At 44.3% G+C, this 25,381-nt stretch overlaps 1 protein-coding gene across 1 annotated transcript in view; it reads left to right on the top strand.

The window, feature by feature from the left end:
- rab22a (RAB22A, member RAS oncogene family) overlaps positions 1–25,381 on the top strand; it is a 103,966-nt gene that overhangs the window by 35,774 nt on the left and 42,811 nt on the right. The window contains exons 2-3 of the mRNA XM_078236342.1: positions 21,366–21,445; positions 21,543–21,624. Of these exons, the coding sequence (XP_078092468.1) occupies positions 21,366–21,445; positions 21,543–21,624 (162 nt within the window). The remainder of the gene's footprint in view (positions 1–21,365; positions 21,446–21,542; positions 21,625–25,381) is intronic.

Genomic DNA, 25,381 nt, shown 5'->3' with positions numbered 1-25,381 from the left:
GACAAGTACATGAATGAGATGGGAATAGAGGGATCTGGTCCCTGGAAGCGTAGGGGGTTTTAGTTAAGTCAGACAGCATGGTCAGTGCAGGCTTGGAGGACCGAAGGGCCTGTTCCTGTGCTGTAGTTTTCTTTGTTATTTGTTCTAAATTGCCCCTTAATGTCCCACGGGGGATTAGCAGGATATATGCGTGGGGCAATGGTGGTAGGGCAGAGTCTTTCAGAGTTATACAATAAATGGCAGAGTCATCAGGAGTATAGAAACACAGAGGGACCTAGGTGTGCAAGTCCACAAATCCTTGAAGGTGGCAACACAGGTGGAGAAGGTGGTGAAGAAGGCACATGGTATGCTTGCCTTTATAGGACGGGGTATAGAGTATAAAAGCTGGAGTCTGATGATGCAGCTGTATAGAACGCTGGTTAGGCCACATTTGGAGTACTGCGTCCAGTTCTGGTCGCCGCACTACCAGAAGGACGTGGAGGCGTTCGAGAGAGTGCAGAGAAGGTTTACCAGGATGTTGCCTGGTATGGAGGGTCTTAGCTATGAGGAGAGATTGGGTAAACTGGGGTTGTTCTCCTTGGAAAGACGGAGAATGAGGTGAGATCTAATAGAGGTGTACAAGATTATGAAGGGTATAGATAGGGTGAACAGTGGGAACCTTTTTCCCAGGTCGGAGGTGACGATCACGAGAGGTCACGGGCTCACGGTGAGAGGGGCGAAGTATAACTCAGATATCAGAGGGACGTTTTTTACACAGAGGGTGGTGGGGGCCTAGAATGCGCTGCCAAGTAGGGTGGTGGAGGCAGGCACGCTGACATCGTTTAAGACTTACCTGGATAGTCACATGAGCAACCTGGGAATGGAGGGATACAAACGATTGGTCTAGTTGGACCAAGGAGCGGCACAGGCTTGAAGGGCCTGTTTCCTGTGCTGTACTGTTCTTTGTTCTTTCAGAGTCGGTGCAGTCTCGATGGGCCGAATGGTCTCCTTCTGCACAGATTCTATAATTTTATGACCTAAAAGGCTGGATCCTCATTACCCCTTTGTTCTCTGATGTATATTAGTGCCTAATCATGCAACATCTTGATTTTGTAAAATTCTCATCCATGTTTTCAAATCTCTTTGTGGCCTCACCCTTCCCCATCTCTATAATCTCCTCCAGTCCCAGAATCCTTTGAGATAGTTGAGCAAATTTAATTCTGATCTCTTGAGCATCCTCAGTTTTAATTGCACTGCCATTGGTGTATGCATCTTCAGTTGCTTCAGATACAAGTTCTGGAATTCCTTCCCTGAACCTCCCTTCCTCTCTATCGCTTTCCCTCTTTAAGAAACTTCTTATAACCTACTTCCTTGACCAAGGTTTCGGTTATCTGCTCTAATATCTCCTTATGTGGTTCCATGGTATGTTTTGTTTTCTAATGATCCTGTGAAGCCTTGTTGATCTATTACATTAAGATGTGAAAATAGGTTGCTGATACTAACATTGGATGCCTTTAATGGGAGTGTTCCATTTCTTGATGAGGTAGAAGGAAACCTCCATCTTGAGCATCAGCTGTGATTCGATGGCAGCACTTGCCTGAGTTGGAAGGACGTGGGTTCAATTCCCATACAGGGGTCTGATCATATAATCTACATTGACACTCCCTTCCATTCATAAGGGACTGCTATACTTTGAGAGTCCTTCAGTAAGATATTAAACTGAAGCCCTGTCCAGTCCTACAGATACACACAAAAGATCCAACAGCACTATTTAGAGAAGAGTAGGCAAGTTCTTGGTGTCCTGTTCAACATTTATCCCTCAACAAACATCAGTAAAACAACTAGATGTTGTCACCTTGCTCTTCGTGGAATCTTGTTGGATGTAAATGGTCTGTTAAACAGCAATGACTACACTTCAGAAAAATTGGTTTTGAAGTACTTTGGGATGCCCTGAGGTTACAAAAGGCATTTTATAAATGCAAGGCTTTCCTTTTTCATTCCTCCGTTGCAGGATGTTCTATTGCACAATAGCAAGGCCCAAAGTTGGTACAACAAAGTATGGCGACTTCATTGCTTGATGTAGTGCAGCAATAAGTTGTCTTTTCTTGGCTCCAACTCTAGTCAGGATTGATAGGCAAAACTCTCTATGCCTTTAGCAAACCTTGGTTCACTCTTGTTCCAAGTGAGAAAAGCTCTTGACACACAGCTGGCCAGTAAGTTGGAGATGGGTTTGAGAAACAGAACTGGAGTCGTGCCTGTGCATTGTTCAGATGTTTACTGTGTGGGAGTTCATTAGGATGGGATTTTGAGCCAGTTGGGATCTTGAAACCAGTTTCTGTTTGAAAAGAATTGTTTCCAGTTTTTTGAAAGTTAACTTTAACCCATTCTTTGCACAGACCTCAACATGAAACTTGTTGGAAAGTTTGACAGCGAATGTCATATGTCTGCCACAATTTAAAGGGGCACTTTTAGCTGTATTTTTAGTTAAATAGGGCTAACAAAGTCTTTCACCGAGTCACCCAAGTACTTGTTTTACAAATTAGGAGCAGGAGGAGACCACTCAGTCCCTCAGGCCTGCTCTGCCATTCAGTAAGATCATAACTGATCTGATTGTAACTTCAACCCCACATTCCCACCTACTCCGATAACCTTTCACTCCTTTACTTCTCAACAATCTATCTAGTTCTGTAAAAACATTCAAAGACTCTCCTTCCACCTCTGTTTAGAGCAAAGAAAATTACAGCACAGGAACAGGCCCGTCAGCCCTCCAAACCTGCACCAACCATGCCGTCCGACTTAACTAAAACCCCCTACCCTTCCGGGGACCATATCCCTCTATTCCCATCCTATTCATGTATTTGTCAAGACGCCCCTTAAAAGTCACTACCGTATCCGCTTCCACTACCTCCCCCGGCAACGAGTTCCAGGCACCCACTACTCTCCTGTGTATAAAATCTGCCTTGCACATCTCCTTTTAAACCTTGCCTCTCGCACCTTAAACCTATGCCCCCTAGTAATTGACCCTTCCACCCTGGGAAAAAGCTTCTGACTATCCACTCTGTCCATGCCTCTCATAATCTTGTAGACTTCTATCAGGTCGCCCCTCCACCTCCGTCGCTCCAGTGAGAACAAACCAAGTTTCTCCAACCTCTCCTCACAGATAATGCCCTCCATACCAGGCAACATCCTGGTAAATCTTTTCTGTACCCTCCCCAAAGCCTTCACATCCTTCTGGTAGTGTGGCGACCAGAATTGAACACTATATTCCAAGAGCAGCCTAACTAAGGTTCTCTGTTTTGATTGCAGACATTTTTCCAATATCCCAATCCTTCTTATTTAACAACAGGAATAACATTATTATTGTGATAAAAAGCAAGAGGAATAGGACATTCCTAAATCAACACCAGCCTCCTAAAGTCAGACAAAGAACAAAGAAAATTACAACACAGGAACGGGCCCTTCGGCCCTCCAAACCTGCACCGACCATGCTGCCTGACTTAACTAAAACCCCTCCCCTTCCGGGGATCATATCCTTCTATTCGCATCCTATTCATGTACTTGTCAAGACGCCCCTTAAAAGTCACTGCCATATCCGCTTCCACTACCTTCCCTGGCAATGAGTTCCAGGCACCCACTACTCTCTGTGTAAAAGATCTGCCTCATACATCTCCTTCAAACTTTGCCCCTCACACCTTAAACCTATGCCCCCTAGTAATTGACTCTTCCACCCTGGGAAATAGCTTCTGCCTATCCATTTTGTCCATGCCTCTCATAATCTTGTTCACTTCTATCAGGTCTCCCCTCAACCTCCGTCGCTCCAATGTGAACAAACCAAGTTTCTCCAACCTCTCCTCATAGATAATGCCCTCCATACCAGGCAACATCCTGGTAAATCTTTTCTGTACCCTCCCCAAAGCCTTCACATCCTTCTGGTAGTGTGGCGACCAGAATTGAACACTACATTCCAAGAGCAGCCTAACTAAGGTTCTCTTAAGCTGCAACATGACTTGCCAATTTTTAAACTCAATGCCCCGGCTGATGAAGGCAAGCATGCTGTATGCCTTCTTGACTACCTTCTCCACCTGCATTGCCACTTTCAGTGACCTGTGTAGAAGAATAGAATCCCTACAGTGCAGAAAGAGGCCATTTGGCCAATCGAGTCTGCACCGACCACAATCCCACCCAGGCCCTACCCCCTTATCTCTATATATTTACCCACTAATCCTCTAACCCACACATCTCAGGACACTAAGGGACAATTTTTAGCATGGCCAATTAACCTAACCCGCACGTCTTTGGACCTTTACACCCAGATCCCTTTGCCTATCAATACTCTTCAGGGTTCTGCCATTTACTGTATATTTCCTATCTGTATTAGACCTTCCAAAATGCATTACCTCACATTTGTCCAGATTAAACTCCATCTGCCATCTCTCCGCCCAAGTCTCCAACTGATCTATATCCTGCTGTATCCTCTGATGGTCCTCATCGCTATCTGCAAACCTATCAGCAAAGGTCCCAGCACTGATCCCTGCGGAACACCACTTGTCACAGCCCTCCATTCAGAAACACACCCTTCCACTGCTACCCTCTGTCTTTGACCGAGCCAGTTTTGTATCCACCTTGCCAGCTCACCTCTGATCCCATGCGACTTCACCTTCTGCACCAGTCTGCCATGAGGGAACTTGTCAAAGGCCTTACTGAAGTCCATGTAGACAACATCTACTGCCCTACCCTCAATCATCTTTGTCACTTCCTCGAAAAACTCGATCAAATTCGTGAGACACGACCTCCCCTTCACAAAACTTTAAGAGCATTCCAAAAACTCATGAACTCTTAAGAGAAAATATATTTTTCCTCATCTTTGTCCTAAATGGATGACCCCTTATTTCTCAACAGTCCCCTAGTTCTAGATTCTCCCACAAGAGGAAACCTCCTTTCCACATCCACCCTGTTTTATTGCCAACCTTTCTAAAGTTCACCATAAATCGGTTGCTCTTGCAACCCAACTACACCTAAATCATTGCTCTCAATCTCTCTATCGGGTGCTGCTTATCATTTCCTGTTATTTTGTTGGCTTAAGTATGAACCATTTCCAAAGCAAAATACAAGACACAAATTCAATGCCAAAAATTCTTCCTTTTTAGATCTGAGTGTACTGCATTGTGCTGCATTCTTCCTGTTCTCCATTATGATCAGTGTTATCCTCTTGTGGATTCTGTCAAGCATTGCTTGTGGTGTATCAAAATGGTTTCTTTTTGCACTCGTAGCTTGGATGCAGTATCTGCCATTTATTCAAGAAGGAACAGAATTTTTGACTACAGTGGTAAAGATTATTACTAATGCATGTGGTCAGCAAAGCAGTGTGCTTGTCAAACAACCTATATGACCAGTGATCTGGCATGTTTCCTGCTATAAACGTCTAATGTTAATGCAATCAGCCTGCCCTATGTAAAACACAAATTGATTTAAAACGTCAAATTAGATATGAAACAAATTTAATGTCTTTTGTATACACTGTGATTGATTGCATATGGATATCATTTGGAAGAGATAGAGGCAGATATGTCATTCATTTAATAGTGTTATATTTGAGTGATCTCAACATCCGAGCTATTGCCAGCACACAGCCAATAATTTGGAGGAAAGAGATGCAATAATAGTTGATGGTGAAAGAAGTGTACAGTAATTTAATGATGTGTTCTCATAATCAGTGTGTTTTGTCAATTCTTCCAATGATCTCCAACCTTGTAATGGTCAGACTATTGGAAAACTGGAGGATTACTGGTGCAAAGGCTGGCAAACTTATTTTGAGTAATGCCTGGAGGAACACTGGAGTGTTTCAAATGTGAGGAGCTTATTGGACTACTACATCCCATTGCCTTGGCCTCTGATCACGCAATTGCTTGTCCTCTTACCCTGACTCTCCACCCATGGTTTGAGGGTTGCTGATACCAATCAGTTCATATACCCTGCAATAGCCCTTGTGTGTTCTTTCAAACTGTTATCGATCTCAACCACTCATTTTTCCAACTATAGCTCTACCTTGAGTTTCCCTTTGAGTTTCCTGAATCATGTTGTTGGTTCTCCATTATTCTTCCATGACTTCCTATTTAAATCGCGCTTCCGTCAATATGCTGGTCAATTGTCATTAAGATGGTCTGATATTGTGGACATAGCTTGCTGTTGGTCTCATCCTCCTGGATTTCTACATTATCTTCAGCAACGTCAAACCACTCAGTCCTCTAAGAATGTCTGTTCATTGTCCTTCAGGGAATCTCACTCGTGGATCCTGTCCTATCTGCAAGTTATGGATATTGTATCAATTCTAATGGCATCCACCCTCATGCTCTTAGTTACCTTAGTTGCTATTGAACTCTGGTCAACTGAGGCCATGGACAAAGGCACTCAAACTCTCAAATTATTGTACCACAAACCTCTTTAGTTTAGAGTTATCACAGAAGTCATAGAGGTTTACAGCCCTTCGGTCTAACTTGTGCATGCCGCCCTTTTTAACCACTAGTCCCAATTTCCCACGTTTGGCCCATATCCATCTGTACCCTCTTACCCATGTAACTGTCTAAATGCTTTTTAAAAGACAAAATTGTACCCGCCTCTACTACTACCTCTGGCAGTTTGTTCCAACACTCTCCACCCTGTGAGGAAAAAATTGCCCCTCTGGACACTTTTGTATCTCTCCCCTCTCACCTTAAACCTATGCCCTCTAGTTTTAGACTCCCCTACCTTTGGGAAAAGATGTTGACTATCTAGCTGATCTATGCCCCTCATTATTTTATAGACTTCTATAAGATCATTCCTAAGCTTCCTACGCTCCAGGAAAAAAAGTCCCAGTCTATCCAGTCTCTCATAACTCAAACCATCAAGTCCCGGCAGCATCCTAGTAAATATTTTCTACACTCTTTCTAGTTTAATAATATCCTTTCTATAATAGGGTGACCAGAACTGTACACAGTATTCCAAGTGTGGCCTTACCAATGTCTTGTACAACTTCAACATGACATCCCAACTCCTGTATCCAGTGTTCTGACCAATGAAACCAAGCATGCTGAATGCCTTCACTACTGTCTTCCTGTGACTCCACTTTCAAGGAGCTATGAACCTCTAGATTTCTTTGTTCTGTAACTCTCCCCAATGCCCTACCATTAACTGAGTACGTCCTGCCCTGGTTCGATCTACCAAAGTGCATCATCTTGCATTTATCTAAATTGAACTCCATCTGCCATTCATCAGCCACTGGCCCAATTGATAGGATCCCATTGCAATCCTAGATAACCTTCTTCACTGTCCACTATGCCACCAATTTTGGTGTCATCTGCAAACTTACTAACCATACTTCTTAAATTTTTCATCCAAATCATTAATATAAATGACAAATAACAGTGGACCCAGCACTGATCCCTGTGGCACATCACTGGTCACAGGCCTCCAGTTTGAAAAACAACCCTCTACATCCGCCCTCTGGCTTCTGTCATCATTCCAATTTTGTATCCATTTGGCTACCTCAGTATGGATCCTGTGAGATTTAACCTTGTGCAACAACCTATCATGCGGTACCTTGTCAAAGACTTTGCTAAAGCCCATGTCGACAACGTCAACTGCACTGCTCTCATCTACCTTGGTTACACCTTCAACAAATGCAATCAAATTTGTGAGACATGAATTTTCCACTCTCAAAGCTATGCTGACTGTCCCTAATCAGTCCTTGCCTCGCTAAATGTCTCTAGATCCTGTGTCTCAGAAGTATCAAACTATACTACAAAACTTTAGTACACCAGGCATCAAACTTCGTTATACACAAAGTATTTAACCTCTGACTTACTTTGTTATGCACATATTTATACACACAATATTCAAAAGGTATCAAAACTTCCAAGCTCATGATTTGGACTGAGATAGACTACCCATGGCAAAATGAACTGATCAGATTCCCTCTCAATGGACTTTGATCTGAGGTCTCCACTGTCTTTTTTTTGATCACGAGCGCTGAAGAGTCATGCCTCTGTCAGGGATCGTGATTCTTTCAGGAACACAAACTGGGGTCTGTGTTCAATCACTGTTCAAGGCATAGCAACACCCACTGTCCAATCAATTTACTTGTTCCATGGCTGAACATCTTGTTCTTTGCTGCTCCCAAACTTCTTAGCCTGATTCAGAGTTAGCCCTTATAAACATCAGGCTTTGATAGTATCATCTTTGCTGATACTTTCATGATTACCCATCCAGTTACATCTCATGGTTCATACTGTCAGCCCTCGGTTGCATCACTATGCAGCTCCTATCAGCCCTCGGCTTGTTGTCTCTCTCCTTAATACCTATCAGGCACCCAGGGCATCCAAGGACATCTAAACTTTCATGCAACTCTTTCTAAACTTGGAAAGACTAAAGTTGGAATACAGGAGTGATATTGAGATGTTGTATACTGAAGATTCACTTGAATGCTGTTTGGGTTGTGAAAATACACTGACTTAAAATAAAGTTTTTCTGAGGTGTTTAAGATTGGGCAGAATAAATAGGAGTAGACTATTTCCAATGGCATGGGGATCTAAAACAAGGTGACATAAAGGTACAATCAAGTGCGGGAGATAAAATGTGATTGCTTCAAGTAGAAATGTGTGTGTAGTGGTGACCAACTTGTGTTTTCAACTGGAGGGAGAAAATGTGTTTGGTTTTTTTTTTAAAAAGTTGTTTAAATCTTGGCCGAAACCCCTCAATTGCTAGCAATGTTGCACCTCATATATTTTTAGAATATAGCTTTGTGGTTTTGAGCTCTGAATTGACTGTAGAATAGGATATATGTCTTGTAGTGGGCGTTACTAATGATGAAACTGACTGGACACGAGGAAGAGGCCAAGATTCATGTCCCATCTCTTTAAGAGCAGATCTGTGGATTTGTGATACTTTCATTTTTGACTCAAATATTTACAGGGCAGTTGTCCTTGATCTTTAAATCCTTTTGTACAGTATGGTGCTCTGTCCTTGAAGGTTATCTGAGCCATTGATCATACTGTTACTTTCCAAGAAAATCAATCTCATGATTTATGCCATGCTTCCCTGTAAAAGTGTTTTAAAATGCACTTAGTTTTTTTCTCCTCTTATGAATGAATGGCTTTGCAGATGATTGATCTTAAAAACTAGCAACTCTTTAGTCAGGTCAGATGTTGACGCAACACACCACTTTAGAGTTGTTTCAAGTTTTGGGAAGTGTAGCGAGAGCTGTGCACTAGTTGCAGTTGTGCAAAAGCCAAATTTGTGTCTGTGCAGCATAATGAAGCTATGTTGGTGCGACAGAATGAAACTGTTGCTCCATATCTTGTTATGAGGCAGCTCAGACCTGGAACTTGTCCGCTCTGTAACTGGCAGACAAAATTTGCTGTCTTAAATAAATTCCAAATATGTTTGTCTCCTCCAATGATGGAAATATATTACGTTATACAGGAACAAGTTAATCAACCAAGTAATCCATACTGGTGTTAGGCTCCAAACGAACCTCAGCCACCCTTGTATTCCTTTCATCCCCATGTTCTTATTGTGTTTCTGATTAAATGCATTTATACTGTGCACCTCAAATTACTTATGATGGGAACTTTCATATTCTAGGCATAAAATTACATAGAATATACAACGCAGAAACAGGCTACTCAGAAAAACCAATCCATCATGGTGTTTATGCTCCATTTGTACAAAGAAAATGACAGCACAGGAACAGGCCCTTCGGCCCTCCAAGCCTGCACTGACCATGCTACCTAACTTAACTAAAGCCCCCTACCCTTCCGGGGACCATATCCCTCTATTCCCATCTCATTCATGTATTTGTCAAGACGCACCTTAAAAGCTACTACCATATCCACTTCCACTACCTCCTCCAGCAACAGGTTTCAGGCACGCACCACCCTCTGTGTAAAAAAATCTGCCTCGTACGTCTCCTTTAAACCTTGCCCCTCGCACCTTAAACCTATGCCCCCTAGTAATTCCACCCTGGGAAAAGGCTTCCGACGATCCACTCTGTCCACGCCTCTCATAATCTTGTAGACTTCTATCAGGTCACCCCTCAATCTCTGTCGTTCCAGTGAAAATAAACCAAGTTTCTCCAACCTCTCCTCATAGCTGATGCCCTCCATACCAGGCAACATCCTGGTAAATCTTTTCTGTACCCTCTCCAAAGCCTCCCCACCCTTCTGGTAGTGTGGTGACCAGAATTGAACACTATTCCAAATGCGGCCTAACTAAGGTTCTATAAAGCTGCAACATGACTTGCCAATTTTTAAACTCAATACCCTGGCTGATGGAGGCAAACATGCCGTATGCCGCCTTGACCTTCTGATGGTCCTCATCGCTGTCTGCAAATCCACCAACCTTTTTGTCGTCCGCAAACTTACGAATCAATCCAGTTACATTTTCCTCCAAATCATTTATTTATATTACAAACAGCAATGGTCCCATCACTGATCCCTGAGGAATGCCATTTGTCACAGCCCTCCATTCAGAAACGCACCCTTCCACTGCTACCCTTTGTCTTCTTTGACCAAGCCAATTTTGTATCCTCTTTGCCAGCTCACCTCTGATCCCATGTGACTTCACCTTCTGCACCAGTCTGCTATGAGGGACCTTGTCAAAGGCCTTACTGAAGTCCATGTAGACAATATCCACTGCCCTAGCCTCATCAATCATCATCGTCACTTCTTCGAAAAACTCGATCATGTTAGTGAGACACGACCCCCCCCCTTCACAAAACCATGCATGTTGCCTCTCACAAATACATCCACTTATTTCCAAGTGGGAATAAATCCTGTCTTGAAGAATCCTCTCCCAGAATTTCCCCACCACTGATGTAAGGCTCACCGGTCTGTAATTACCTGGGTTATTCTTGCTACCCTTCTTAAACAAAGGAACAACATTGGCTATTCTCCAATCCTCTGGGACCTCCCCTGTAATAGTTTTAACAGCACCAGGTTAAAGTCCAACAGGTTTATTTGGTAGCAAATACCATTAGCTTTCGGAGCGCTGCTCCTTCGTCAGATGGAGTGGAAATGTGCTCTCAAACAGGGCACAGACACAAAATCAAGTTACAGAATACTGATTAGAATGCGAATCCCTACAGCCAACCAGATCTTAAAGATACAGACAATGTGGGTGGAGGGAGCATTAAGCACAGGTTAAAGAGATGCGTATTATCTCCAGACAGGATAGCCCGCAAGTCCAGGAGGCAAGCTGTGGGGGTTACTGATCATGTGACATAAATCCAACATCCCGGTTTAGGCCGTCCTCGTGTGCGGAACTTGGCTATCAGTTTCTGCTCAGCGACCCTGCGCTGTCGTGTGTCGTGAAGGTCGCCTTGGAGAACGCTTACCTGAAGATCCGAGGCTGAATGCCCGTGACTGCTGAAGTGCTCCCCCACAGGAAGAGAACAGTCTTGCCTGGTGATTGTCGAGCAGTGTTCATTCATCCATTGTCGTAGCGTCTGCATGGTTTCCCCAATGTACCATGCCTCGGGACATCCTTTCCTGCAGCGTATTAGGTAGACAATGTTGGCCGAGTTGCAAGAGTAGGTACCGTGTACCTGGTAGATGGTGTTCTCGCGTGAGATGATGGCATCCGTGTCGATGATCCGGCACGTCTTGCAGAGGTTGCTGTGGCAGGGTTGTGTGGTGTCGTGGTCACTGTTCTCCTGAAGGCTGGGTAGTTTGCTGCGGACAATGGTCTGTTTGAGGTTGCGTGGTTGTTTGAAGGCAAGAAGTGGGGGTGTGGGGATGGCCTTGGCGAGATGTTCGTCTTCATCAATGACATGTTGAAGGCTCCGGAGGAGATGCCGTAGCTTCTCCGCTCCGGGGAAGTACTGGACGACAAAGGGTACTCTGTCCACCGTGTCCCGTGTTTGTCTTCTGAGGAGGTCGGTGCAGTTTTTCGCTGTGGCGCGTCGGAACTGTTGATCGATGAGTCGAGCGCCATATAAAGTTCTTATGAAGGCATCTTTCAGCGTCTGGAGGTGTCTGTTGCGATCCTGACATAGCCGGAGAGGTTCTCGCACAGGGTCCCATTGCCCGATACGATGGGACGGCCGGGTGTGTTTGCCTTGTGTATCTTTGGGAGGCAGTAGAGATCCCCAACGCAGACGTGGGATGAGCGTACGGAGGGTGCTTTGAAGGTCCGGATCAAAGATCTTGATCAGAGTGTTGAGTTGACAGGTGTGTTCTTTGGTCGGATCTGTGGGTAACTGTCTGTAGTGTTCCTCGTTGTCCAGTTGTCGGTACACTTCTTTGCAGTAATCCATTCTGTTCAGTATGACGATGGCCCCTCCTTTGTCTGCTGGTTTGATGACAATGTTGCGGTTGGTCTTGAGAGTGCGGATGGCGTTGCGTTGTGCTTGGGTGATGTTTGGGGCTGTCTTGTGAGTGCGGCTGATGAATTTGGTGTTGCCGCACCTCCTGATGGCTTGGGCATACATGTCAAGTCGAGGGCAGCGGCCTTCTGGAGGAGTCCAATTCGACTCTTTCCTCTTCGGATGCACTGCAGATCTCTCCGTCAGCTGTTCTGGTTCATTGGCTGTCTCATTGTGTTCGACAGAGTACCCTTCATCGTCCAGTACTTCCCTGGAGCGGAGAAGCTACGGCATCTCCTCCGGAGCCTTCAACATGTCATTGATGAAGACGAACATCTCGCCAAGGCCACCCCCACACCCCCACTTCTTGCCTTCAAACAACCGCGCAACCTCAAACAGACCATTGTCCGCAGCAAACTACCCAGCCTTCAGGAGAACAGTGACCACGACACCATACAACCCTGCCACAGCAACCTCTGCAAGACGTGCTGGATCATTGACATGGATGCCATCATCTCACCTGAGAACGCCATCTACCAGGTACACGGTACCTACTCTTGCAACTCGGCCAACGTTGTTTACCTGATACGCTGCAGGAAAGGATGTCCCGAGGCATGGTACATTGGGGAAACCATGCAGATGCTACAACAACGAATGAATGAGCACCGCTCGACAATCACCAGGCAAGACTGTTCTCTTCCTGTGGGGGAGCACTTCAGCAGTCACGGGCATTCAGCCTCGGATCTTCAGGTAAGCGTTCTCCAAGGCGGCCTTCACGACACACGACAGCGCAGAGTCGCTGAGCAGAAACTGATAGCCAAGTTCCGCACACATGAGGACGGCCTAAACCGGGATGTTGGATTTATGTCACATGACCAGTAACCCCACAGCTTGCCTCCTAGACTTGCGGGCTATCCTGTCTGGAGACAATACACATCTCTTTAACCTGTGCTTAATGCTCCCTCCACCCACATTGTCTGTATCTTTAAGATCTGGTTGGCTGTAGGGATTCGCATTCTAATCCATATTCTGTAACTTGATTTTGTGTCTGTGCCCTGTTTGAGAGCAGATTTCCACTCCATCTGACGAAGGAGCAGCGCTCCGAAAGCTAATGGTCTTTGCTACCAAATAAACCTGTTGGACTTTAACCTGGTGTTGTTAAAACTCTTACTGTGTTCACCCCAGTCCAACGCCGGCATCCCCACATCATGACCTCCCCTGTAGCCAGTGAGGATACAAAGATTTCTCTCGAGGCCCCAGCAATTTCCTCCCTTGCCTCTCTCAGGATTCTGGGGTATATCCCATCAGGCCCTGGAGACTTGTCTACCTTAATGTTTTTCAAGAACCCCAATACCACTACCTTTTTGATCTCAACATGACTCAAACTATCTACACACCCTTTCCCAGACTCTTCATCCACCAAGTCCTTCTCTTTGATGAATACTGATGCAAAGTACTCATTTAATATCTCGCCCATTTCCTCTGGCTCCACACATAGATTCCCTCCCTTGTCCTTGAGTGAGCCAACCCTCTCCCTGGCTACGCTCTTGCTTTTTATATATTGTATAAAAAGCCTTGGGATTTTCCTTAATCCTGCTGGCCAATGCTTTTTCGTGACCCCTTTTCGGCCTCCTTACTCCTTGCTTAAGTTTCTTTTTACTTGTATTCCACACTTGCTTAGTGTGTTCCCAGCTTCCTAGCTTTGACAAATGCTTCCTTTTTCTCTTTGACTGGGTTCACAATATATATCGTTATCCAAGGTTCCCAAAACTTGCCGTACTTATCCTTCATCCTTACAGGAATGTGCCGGTCCTGAATCCCTATCAACTTGCACTTGAAAGCCTCCCACATGCCAGGTGTTGATTTGCCCTCAAACATCTGCCCCCAATCTACATTCTTCAGTTCCTGCCTAATATTGTTGCAATTAGCCTTGCCCCAATTTGGCACCTTAACTTGAGGACTACACTTATCTTTATCTATCAGTACCTTAAAGCTTACTGAATTGTGGTCACTGTTCCCGAACTGCTCCCCTACTGAAAGATCGACCATCTGGCTGGGCTCATTCCTCCTCATTCCCCAATACCAGGTCCAGTATGACCCCTTTCCTAGTTGGACTGTCTCCATACTGTTTCAAGAATCCCTCCTGGATGCTCCTTACAAACTCTGCCCCATCCACACCCCCAGCACTAAGTGAGTTCCAGTCAATATAGGGGAAGTTTAAAATCTCCCACCACAACAACCCTGTTACTTTTACACCTTGCCAAAATCTGCCTACATATCTGTTCCTCTATCTCCTGCTGGCAGTTGGTTGGCCTATAGTAAACCCCCAACATTGTGACTACAACCTTCCTATTCCTGAGCTCTACCCATATTGCCTCGCTACATGAGCCCTCCGTGGTGTCCTCCCGCAGTACAGCTGTGATCTCCTCCTTAACCAGTAGTGCAACTCCCCCACCCCTTTTACATCCTCCTCTATCCCGTGATCAGATATTCAACATAGTTTCATGAATGGAAAATCATGTTTGACAAATCTGTCAGGTGTTTTTATTCTTTTTGTGGACGAGACATCCTTGGACAGTTCCCCACATTGCTGGGTAGATACCAGTACTGTAGCCAAACTGGAATAGCTTGGCTAGGGACATGGTTAGTTCTGGAGCGCGTGTCTTCAGCACAATTGCCAAAATATTCTGTGCCCATAGCCTTTGCAGTATCCAGTGCATTCAGCTGTGTTGGCACTACACCAATCCACAAAATTCTTGCCCATGTCCTTTTAACTTAATTGAATCTTGCATTTATCTTTAATTTTGGATTTCTGTGCCCAATGTGTACAGTTATTTTGTCTGAATATCATTGTGATACAATTGGGGTTTCAATTTACCATGAACTTCTTTATAAATCTGAGACCTATGCAGTTTCCTGCCCATATACGTAACTTTAAAATATACTCAATTTTTCATGTGTACTGCAGTTAACCTGAATCAACAGATCCTCTCCTTTTTAACGTATTTAGTCCTCCTGAACTCTGAAACTAACATTTAAATTGTCTGCAGTACTTTGACTATTGAACTGAAGCCTGTTGATGCTTTTGATCATTGTTACCCAGTTGTTGATCATTCTTGGATCATTGTTCCCTTCACAGGGAGGCCTAATACCACAATGCTTAAGATCATCGAGAAGGATTAAATGGGGTAAATGACTTTCAACTTGCATTTATTTTGTGGTTTTTTATTCGGAAATGTCCCTATGTGCTTCACAGGAGTGCAATCAGGCAAAAGATTGAGCTGGATATCAGGGGTAACTAAACGCCTCATCAAAGAAACAGGTTTGAATGAGGGCCTTGGAGGAAACATTTAGGAAGGGAATAGTAAAGCTGAGGCAAAAACAAAAAATGCTGAAAAATCTCAGCAGGTCTGACAGCATCTGTGGAGAGAGAACAGAGCTAATATTTCAAGTCTGGATGACTCTAAGGCACAGCCACCAGTGGTGGAATGGAGATCCAGAAATGGAGGTAGATAGAATTCTGAGAAGATAGCAAGGTAGGAGCAGATTACAGAGACAGGGAGATGCAAATAGACAGGTGTGTTTTCTATATTTGGGGACTGGAAGCTAAACTAGTCAGTGAGCAAAAGGCGGCTGAGTGTACAGGATCTGATGTGGGTTAAAATTATGTGCAGAGTTTTCAATGAGCTCAGTTTTATGGAAGGTGGGAAGTCAGCCAAGAACTAGAACCACACAAAACCAGAGTCCCTGCTTCCTCAAATCGTAATTAGTATAAATACCAGTGCTTCTTGCAATATTTAGAAAGAGAAATCTCAAATCTCTCTCTCCTCCATGTACCAACAACTGCCACTAAATTTTGAATGCTGTTTTTCTAATTTTTGCAAGGATTGCAGGCAGCTCAAGACGAAATGGAGGTTGCATTTGCTTTTATCGCCAAAATGTTTATTCCCTCAATCATGATTCTACAATTTTACTTTGTTTCATTTCAGTATTTCTAACACCATATGTTGCTTTTATGTTAATAAATCAACTTTTTTTTTTAATTAAAGAAAATACATTTACATTCAAATGTCTTCAATAGCTCAGTGCTAGATTATGATTTCAATCCTGCAGAAAAACCCCAATCTAGATTTAATTGGTTACATGATTCAAAGACTGCATAAAAACAGTTCCAAGAACATCTCCAAATCCTTAAAACAGATATAAAATTAATGTTATTAAAACAGCTTCTGTTTCATTCCTCCAAAGCAGTTCTCCTGAACTCCTGGAAAGAATGTAGCCAATCTTTCTTGCTTCAAACATATATACACAGAAGCAAACAAATGCATGCAATCGAAGAATCAGCAGCTCAATATGGTTTGCAGCAGCATAAAATGTTCTCTTGCGCTTCCTGAAGATGGCAAGATTGTAAAATCTGCCTCATTTATTTGTGATTTTAATCAGCTACAAATTTAAGCTTCCTGCAATGAACATAAAGCCATTAAGTTCTTATTTCCTCAATCCAAAAGGTCACAGATCTGTATATGCATTTAACATACAAATTAACAGTACATAGTCTATTATTTAAATGGTAAAAAAATTGCAACATGCTGCTGTGCAGAGGGACCTGGGTGTCCTTGTGCAGGAATCTCAAGGAGTTGGTTTGCAGGTGCATCAGGTAATTAATAAGGCAAATGGAATTTTGTCCTTCATTGCTAGAGGGATGGCGTTTAAAAACAGCGAGATTATGTTACAGCTGTATAAGATGCTGGTGAGGCCACACCTGGAGTACTGTGTACAGTTTTGGTCTCCTTACTTGAGAAAGGATATACTGGCACTGGAGAGGTGCAGAGGAGATTCACTAGGTTGATTCCAGAGTTGAGAGGGTTGGCTTATGAGGAGAAACTGAGTAGACTGGGGCTATACTCATTCGAATTCAGAAGAATGAGGGGAGATCTTATAGAAACATGTAGATTATGAAGGGAATAGATAAGATAGAAGCAGGGAAGTTATTTCCACTGGCGGGTGAAACTAGAACTAGGGGGCATAGCCTCAAAATAAGGGGAAGCAGATTTAGGACTGAGTTGAGGAGGAACTTCTTCACACACAGGGTTGTGGAATTCCCTGCCCAGTGAAGCAGTTGAGGCTACCTCATTAAATGTTTTTAAGGCAAGGATAGATAAATTTTTGAACAGTAAAGGAATTGAGGGTTATGGTGAGCGGGCAGGTAAGTGGAGCTGAGTCCACAAAAAGATCAGCCATGATCTTATTGAATGGCGGAGCAGGCTCGAGGGGCCAGATGGCCTACTCCTCCTCCTAGTTCTTATGTTCTTATAGTCAGCACAGAATTTTTTTTTAAAAAGGCTAAATTCAAGAATCAATTGAACTAAAAGTATATGGCAAGAGGCTTATGGATTGGTGTAGTACCAAGAGTTATTTGTATTGATCTTTGCTGGTCTTCTCCATGTGTATATGTGAAATGATAATCATAGAATCATACAGTGTGGAAGAGGCCCTTCGGCCAATCGAGTCTGCACTGACACATGAGAAACACCTGAATCTCGCTTAATCCCATTTACTGGACCCATAGCCTTAGATGTGCCAAGTGCTCATCCAGGTACTTTTTAAAGGATGGGAGGCAACCCACCTCCACCACCCTCCCAGGCAGCATATTCCAGACTGTCACCATCCTCTGGGTAAAATCGTTTTTCCTCACATCCTCCCCTCATAACTAACCTTTAATGAGGGGAACAGCTACTCCTTATCCATGCCCCTCATAATCTCGTACACCTCGATCAGGTCACCCCTCAAGTCTCTGCCCCAACAAAAGCAACCCAAGCCTATCCAACTTCTCTTTATAATTTAAATGTTCCGTTCCAGGCAGCATCCTGGTGAATTTCCTCTGCACCCCCTCCTGTGTAATCGCATTCTTCCGATTTAATGTGGTGACCAAAACTGCACCCAGTATTCTAGTTGTGGCCTCACTAAAGTTCTATACAACTCCAACTTGACTACCCTTTTTTCATCTATGCCTCGATTGATAAAGTAAGAAGTCTCACAACACCAGGTTAAAGTCCAACAGGTTTATTTGATAGTACAAGCTTTCGGAGTGCCACTCCTCCTTCAGATGAGTGAAGAGTTGTATTCACAAACAAGGCAGACACAGGCTCAATTTACAAGATAATGGTTGGAATGCGAATCTTGCAGGTAATCAAGTCTTTGTCGGTGCAAACAATGCGAGTGGAGAGAGGGTTAAGCATAGGTTAAAGAGGTGTGAATTGTCTCCAGGACAGTCAGATTTTGCAAGTCGTGGGAGTTACAGATAGTGTGACATGAACCCAATATCCCGGTTGAGGCCATCCTCATGTACGGAACTTGGTTATCAGTTTTTGCTCGGTGATTCTGCGTTGTCGTGAAGGCCACCTTGGAGAACGCTTACCCGAAGATCAGAGGCAGAATGCCCGTGACTACTGAAGTGTTCCCCGACAGGAAGAGAACACTCTTGCCTGGTGATTGTCGAGTGGTTTCATTCATCCGTTGTCGTAGCGTCTGCATGGTCTCCCCAATGTACCATGCCTCGGGACATCCTTTCCTGCAGCATATCAGGTAGACAATGTTGGCCGAGTCGCAAGAGTATGTACCGTGTGCCTGGTGGATGGTGTTCTCACGTGAGATGATGGCATCCGTGTCGATGATCCGGCAATTTATCGATTGATAAAGGCAACTGTCTCGTATGCCTTTTTCATCACCTTACTAACGCCCCCTTCCATCTTTAAAGCTCCATTGACAAACACGCCAAGATCCCTTTATTCCATAGAACCTCCTAGTATCATGTACATTGAATACTTCCTTGTCAAATTACTCCTTCCAAAGAATATCAACGCACGTTTTTCAGGGTTAAATTGCATATACCACTTATCTGCCCATTTGACCATCCCATCTATATCTTCTTGTAGCCCAAGACACTCAAACTCACTGTTAACTACCTGGCCTATCTTTGTACTGTTATATACTGTGCTGAATCCTGGGAATTTGTTGTGTTTTGTACTGAATATAAAGTTGCAAATTCTCAATAAAAACATTATTAAAACAAAAAAAATCCTGGGGATTTCCTTTGACCAAAATCTGACGAGAGATATAAATACTGTAGCTGCATGAGCAGGTCGGAAGCTGGGAATTCTTCAGAGAGTAACTCAACACCTGACACGCCAAAGCCTGTCCACCATCTACAAAGTACAAATCAGGAGTCGGATACACTTGCCTTGGTGAGTGCAACTGCAACAATACTCAAGAAACTCAACACCATCCAGGACAAAGCTGTCGACTTGATTGAAATCCCAGCCACCAAATTAATCATTCACTCCCTCTATCACTGCCCACAGTGGCAGCAGTGTGTACCATATATACAAGATATTAGAAACTCACCCAAGCACCTACAACAGCACCTTTTTAAACTCTCAATCTCTACCACCTGGAAGGACAAAATGAGTAGGTACGTGGAAACACTACCACCTGCAAGTTCTCCTCCAACTCCCACGCCATCCTGAGTTGGTGCTATATTGCTGTTCCTTCACTGTCACTGAGTCAAAATCCTGGAATTCTTCCTAACAGCACTAAGGGAGCACTGACACCATATGGACTGCAGCGGTTCAAGAAGAGACTCTCCACCCCAATTAGGGATGGATAATAAATATTGCTGAGCCAGCAATGTCCATGTCTTGCAAAAGAAGAAAGATCTTTCTATATGGCTGTGTGAGACAGCTGGCAATGATAATACCCACCAGCAGTATATAATGCTGTGTTAATAAATTGAATTTTATAAACAATCAATCCCGTTTGGAATGGTGCCCTAATGAATCCTGATGCATCTCACTCATTTGTATGTTTACCAGCTGGTTTCCTGATTCCTTTAGCAACATATGTGGTGTAATATATGCTTCAGAGGTGTGATGTGTGCACGCTACTTTCTAGACATGATGGACAATATATTATCTCTATCTTTCCGGTCTCATGAACCTGTGGAAATCTTTCTAGGTTTAGTAAGGCTCTGGTTTTGACACATCTGCAGATTAATTGGAGTATGGGTGTTCAACGTGTCTGGGTGTGCAGAGACTGATCATTTTGACCTGTGATAATCTTGCCATTGGACATAATACCAATCTGAGATGTGTTTAAACCAATTAGCAACATTAGACCACAAACTGTTGAATTACTATGTGATGACCAAGGTGTTTGTGGGTGGAAGCTCTATTACACCCAGGTATTTTTCCTGATCTTGACTGGAGCAACAAAAAGAGCTTTCCATTGGGGGTGAATGGAAGGAAAATCACCCATCAGTTGTTAGAAAATGCACTTGAATGGGCATTGAATGAATAAGGTAACTGAACCTCCAGAATTGTGTCACTAAAAGTTTTTAAAATTAATCACTGAAAGTTTGTTCATTCAAATCCTGCTTATGAAGTCTGGAAAACCACTAAGCTGTCAGATTGTCATAGAATCATAGAATTCCTACAGTGCAGAAGGAGGCCATTTGGCCCATTGAGTCTGCACCAACCACGAAGCCACCCGGACCCTATCCCTTAACCCCAAGTATTTTACCCTACTTGTCCCTCTGAAACTAAGGCGTGATTTACCATAGCCATTCCACCTAACCCACACATCTTTGGACTGTGGAAGGAAACTGGAGCACCTGGAAGAAATCCACACAGACATGGGGAGAACCTGCAAGCTCCACACAGGCAGTCACCCGAGGCCAGAATTGAACCCGGTCCCTGGTGCTGAGGCAGAACCACTGTGCCACCATGCTGCCCCATCATGCTGTGTCACCTAATTCACTAATGTGTTTAGGGTAAGAACCCCGCTTCCACCTTTTTAGAGGAAAATAAATGCAGTGCCAAGGAAATCCGTTTTAGAATGGAATTATGCAGCTTTGGTCAGCCCATCTTTTGGAAGTAATTGGAATTATTTGATTTGAAATATTTTTATTTCTGTCTCCCAATTTGTTCATCACAGTAAGGAGTACTGAAAGGATATAACCTGACCATTTTTTTTTCTTTCAATGTATATCCAGGACACGGGTGTTGGCAAATCCAGCATCGTTTGGAGGTTTGTAGAAGACAGCTTTGACCCAAACATCAATCCCACAATAGGGTGAGCAGCTCAAAGTTTTTTTAAAGATGTATTTTGAGGATGCATACTGTCCTACTCCTGAATGTTGTGTAACTTATGATTTCTGGCTTGTATTTAGGGCTTCCTTTATGACAAAGTCGGTACAGTATCAAAGCGAGTTGCACAAGTTTCTGATCTGGGACACAGCTGGCCAGGAGAGGGTAAGTGGATAAAATGTAGCTTGACTCCTCTGTTCAAGAAATGAAAAAGGGATAATCCAGGAAATTATAGACTGGTGAGTCTGACATTGGTGGTTGGGGAGCTATTGGAGAGGATTCTTGGGGAGAGGATTTGCACGCATTTGGAAAAGCATGCCTAATTAGGGAAAGTCAGCATGGCTTTGTGCGGGGCAGGTCATGTATTACTAACTTGATTTTTTTTTTCAATGAGGTGACGAAGGTGATTGAGGATGGGGCAGTGGGTGTTGTCTGCATGGATTTTCGTACAGCTTTCGACAAGGTCCCTCGTGATAGGCTTATCCAGAAGATTAAGATGCATGGGATCCATGCTTGGATGGTGGCTTGGATTCAGAATTGACTTGCCCAAAGAAGTTGGAGAGTATTGGTGGAGGAGTATTGGTGGTATTCCGCAGGGATCCGTACTGGGATCCCTGCTGTTTGTGATGTATATAAATGACTTGGATGAAAACGTAGATGGGTGGGTTAGTAAGTTTGCAGGCGACACAAAGATGGGTGGAGTTGTGGATAGTGTCGAAGGTTGTCAAAAGATAGATTGGGATAGAGATCAGTTATAGATATGGGCGGAGAAATGGCTGATGAAGTTTAATCCAGGCATGTGTGAAGTGCTGCATTTTGGGAGATCAAATATTAAGAGTAAGCATATAGTTAATGGGAGGACCCTGAACAGCATTGATGTACAGAGAGATCTTGGGGTTCAAGTCCATAGTTCCCTGAAAGTTGCCACGCAAGTAGATAGGATCGGTAAAGAAGACCATAAGACAGAGGAGAAGAATTAGGCCACTCAGCCCATCAAGTCTGCTCCGCCATTCAATCATGGCTGATATTTTTCTCATGCCTTTTCCCCATAACCCCTGATCCCCTTATTAATCAAGAATCTATCTATCTCTGTCTTAAAGACACTCAATACCTGGCCTCCATAGCCTTCTGTGGCAAAGAGTTCCACAGTTTCACCACTCTCTGGCTGAAGAAATTCCTCCTCATCTCTGTTTTTAAAGGATCGCCCCTTTAGCCCGAGGTTGTGCCCTCTGGTTCTAGTTTTTCCTACTAGTGGAAACATCCTCTCCACGTGAACTCTATCCAGGCCTCGCAGTATCCTGTAAGTTTCAATAAGGCCTCCCCTCATCCTTCTAAACTCCAACTGGGTACAGACCCAGAGTCCTCAACTGTTCCTCATACGACAAGCTCTTCATTCCAGGGATCATTTTTGTGAACCTCCTCTGGACCCTTTCCAAGGCCAGCACATCCTTCCTTAGATATGGGGCCCAAAACTGCTCTCAATACTCCAAATGGGGTCTGACCAGAGCCTTATACAACCTCATAAGTACATCCTTGCTCTGGTACTCTAGACCTCGCGACATGAATGCTAACATTGCATTTGCCTTCCTAACTGCTGACTGAACCTGAACGTTAACCTTCAGAGAATCTTGAACAAGGACTCCCAAGTCCTTTTGTGTTTTTGATTCCTCAGCATTTCCCCATTTAAAAAAAAATAGTCTCTGCTTCCATTCCTCCTTCCAAAGTGCATAATCTCTCACTTTTCCAAATTGTATTCCATCTGCCACTTTGCCCACTCTCCTAACCTGTCCAAATCCTTCTGCAGCCTCCCTGCTTCCTCAATACTACCTGTCCCTCTCCATATCTTTGTATCATCTGCAAACTTGGCAACAATGCCTTTAGTTCCTCCTTCCAAATCATTAATGTATATTGTGAAAAGTTGTGGTCCCAGCACCAACCCCTCAGACATACCACTAGTCACCAGCTACCATCCTGAAAAAGACCTCTTTATCCCCACTCACTGCCTTTTGCCAGTCAGCCAATCCTCTATCCATGCCGGGATCTTACCGTTAACACCATGGGCTCTTAATTTAACTGTCTCCTATGCGGCACCTTGTTAAAGGCCTTCTGGAAATCTAGATAAATCATGTCCACTGGTTCTCTGGACCAGATCGCCTCCACGGAGACAGGCTCAGGGGTCCGGAAGGGAAAGAAGGGGTTTAGGAGAGCGATAGTTGTGGGGGACGCAATGGTTAGAGGCACAGACAGGCGGTTCTGTGGGAGTGAACGAGAATCCAGGATGGTAGTCTGCCTCCCTGGTGCCGGGGTACTGGATGTCTCCGAGAGGGTAGGAAGCATATTTAAAAAGGAAGGTAGTCAAACGGATGTGATTGTACACATTGGGGGAAATGATGTAGGTAGGAAGAGCAGGGGGGTCATACGAGAGAAATTCAGGGAGTTGGGTGCTAGGCTAAAAAGTAAGGCCTCCAGGGTAGCAATCTCTGGACTGCTCCCGGTGTCTAGTGCAAGTGAGGCTCGGAACAGGGAGATTCTACAGTTGAACGCGTGGCCAAAGGACTGGTGCAAGAGGGAGGGTTTTAAATTCACAGATAACTGGGAAATCTTCAAGTCAGGATGGCAACTGTACAGAAAGGATGGGTTACACCTTAACTGGAAGGGAGCAAATATCCTGGCTGGGAGTTTTGCTACAGTGTTTCAGCAGGATTTAAACTAGTGTGGCAGCGGGGTGGGGAACAAAACAGTAGGTCAGTAAATACTGAGGCTGGGGTTGAGCTGGGGGCCAGGGCAAGGCTAGCTAAGAAGAGGAGCACTCTGGAGGAGGATGACCTGAGTGGGCCTGGAGGTCTGGAGTGCATCTGCTTCAATGCGAGGAGCGTAACGGGTAAAACAGACGAACTTAGGGCCTTAATGCTTATGCGGAATTTGGATGTGGTTGCGGTGACGGAAACTTGGTTAACGGAAGGACAGGACTGGCAGCTGAATATTCCGGGGTATAAGTGTTTTAGGCGAGACAGAGGAGAGGCTAAAAAAGGTGGGGGGGTAGCGATATTAGTTAAGGAACATATTACCGCGGTGCAGAGGGTAGACAACTTAGAGGGGTCATGTACTGAGTCGCTGTGGGTGGAACTCAGAAACAGGAAGGGTGCAGTCGCTATGCTGGGGGTGTACTACAGACCACCCAACAGCCCACGGGAAGTGGAGGAAAGGATATGTCAGGAGATTCTGGATAGGTGCAGAAAAAATAGGGTTGTTGTAGTGGGGGACTTTAATTTCCCTGGCACAGACTGGAAAGTGCTTAGAGCTGGGGGTCCGGACGGGGAGGAATTTGTAAAATGCGTACTGGAAGGTTCTTTGGAACAGTATGTAGATAGCCCGACTAGAGAGGGGGCTATACTGGACCTAGTTCTGGGAAATGAGCCCGGTCAGGTCGTCAAAGTTTCGGTAGGGGAACATGTGGCAAATAGTGACCACAACTCTGTTAACTTTAGGATAGTAATGGACAAGGATGAGTGCTGTCCTACGGGCAGGGGGCTAAATTGGGGGAAGGCTAACTATAGCCGGATTAGGCAGGAATTGGTGGATGTTGATTGGGAGAGGATGTTCGATGGTAAGTCCGCGTCTGGCATGTGGGAGTCTTTTAAGGAACTATTGATAAGGCTGTAGGATAGGCATGCGCCTGTAAAAAGGAAAGGTAGGATTCGAGAGCCGTGGATAACCAGGGAAATTGAGGATCTGATTAAAATGAAAAGGGAGGCGTACGTTAAGTCCAGGCAACTGAAAACAGATGGAGCTCTGGAGGAATACAGAGAGAGTAGGAAAGAACTCAAACGGGGAGTTAGAAGGGCAAAAAGAGGTCACGAGATGTTCTTGGCAGGCAGGATTAAAGAGAATCCTAAGGCATTCTATTCATACGTTAGGAACA

Source organism: Mustelus asterias, chromosome 20 (genome assembly GCF_964213995.1).
Source record: "Mustelus asterias chromosome 20, sMusAst1.hap1.1, whole genome shotgun sequence".
NCBI lineage: Eukaryota > Metazoa > Chordata > Chondrichthyes > Carcharhiniformes > Triakidae > Mustelus > Mustelus asterias.
The sequence above is the reverse complement of the archived record's forward strand: the minus strand, read 5'-3'. Positions and strand labels throughout refer to the sequence as shown.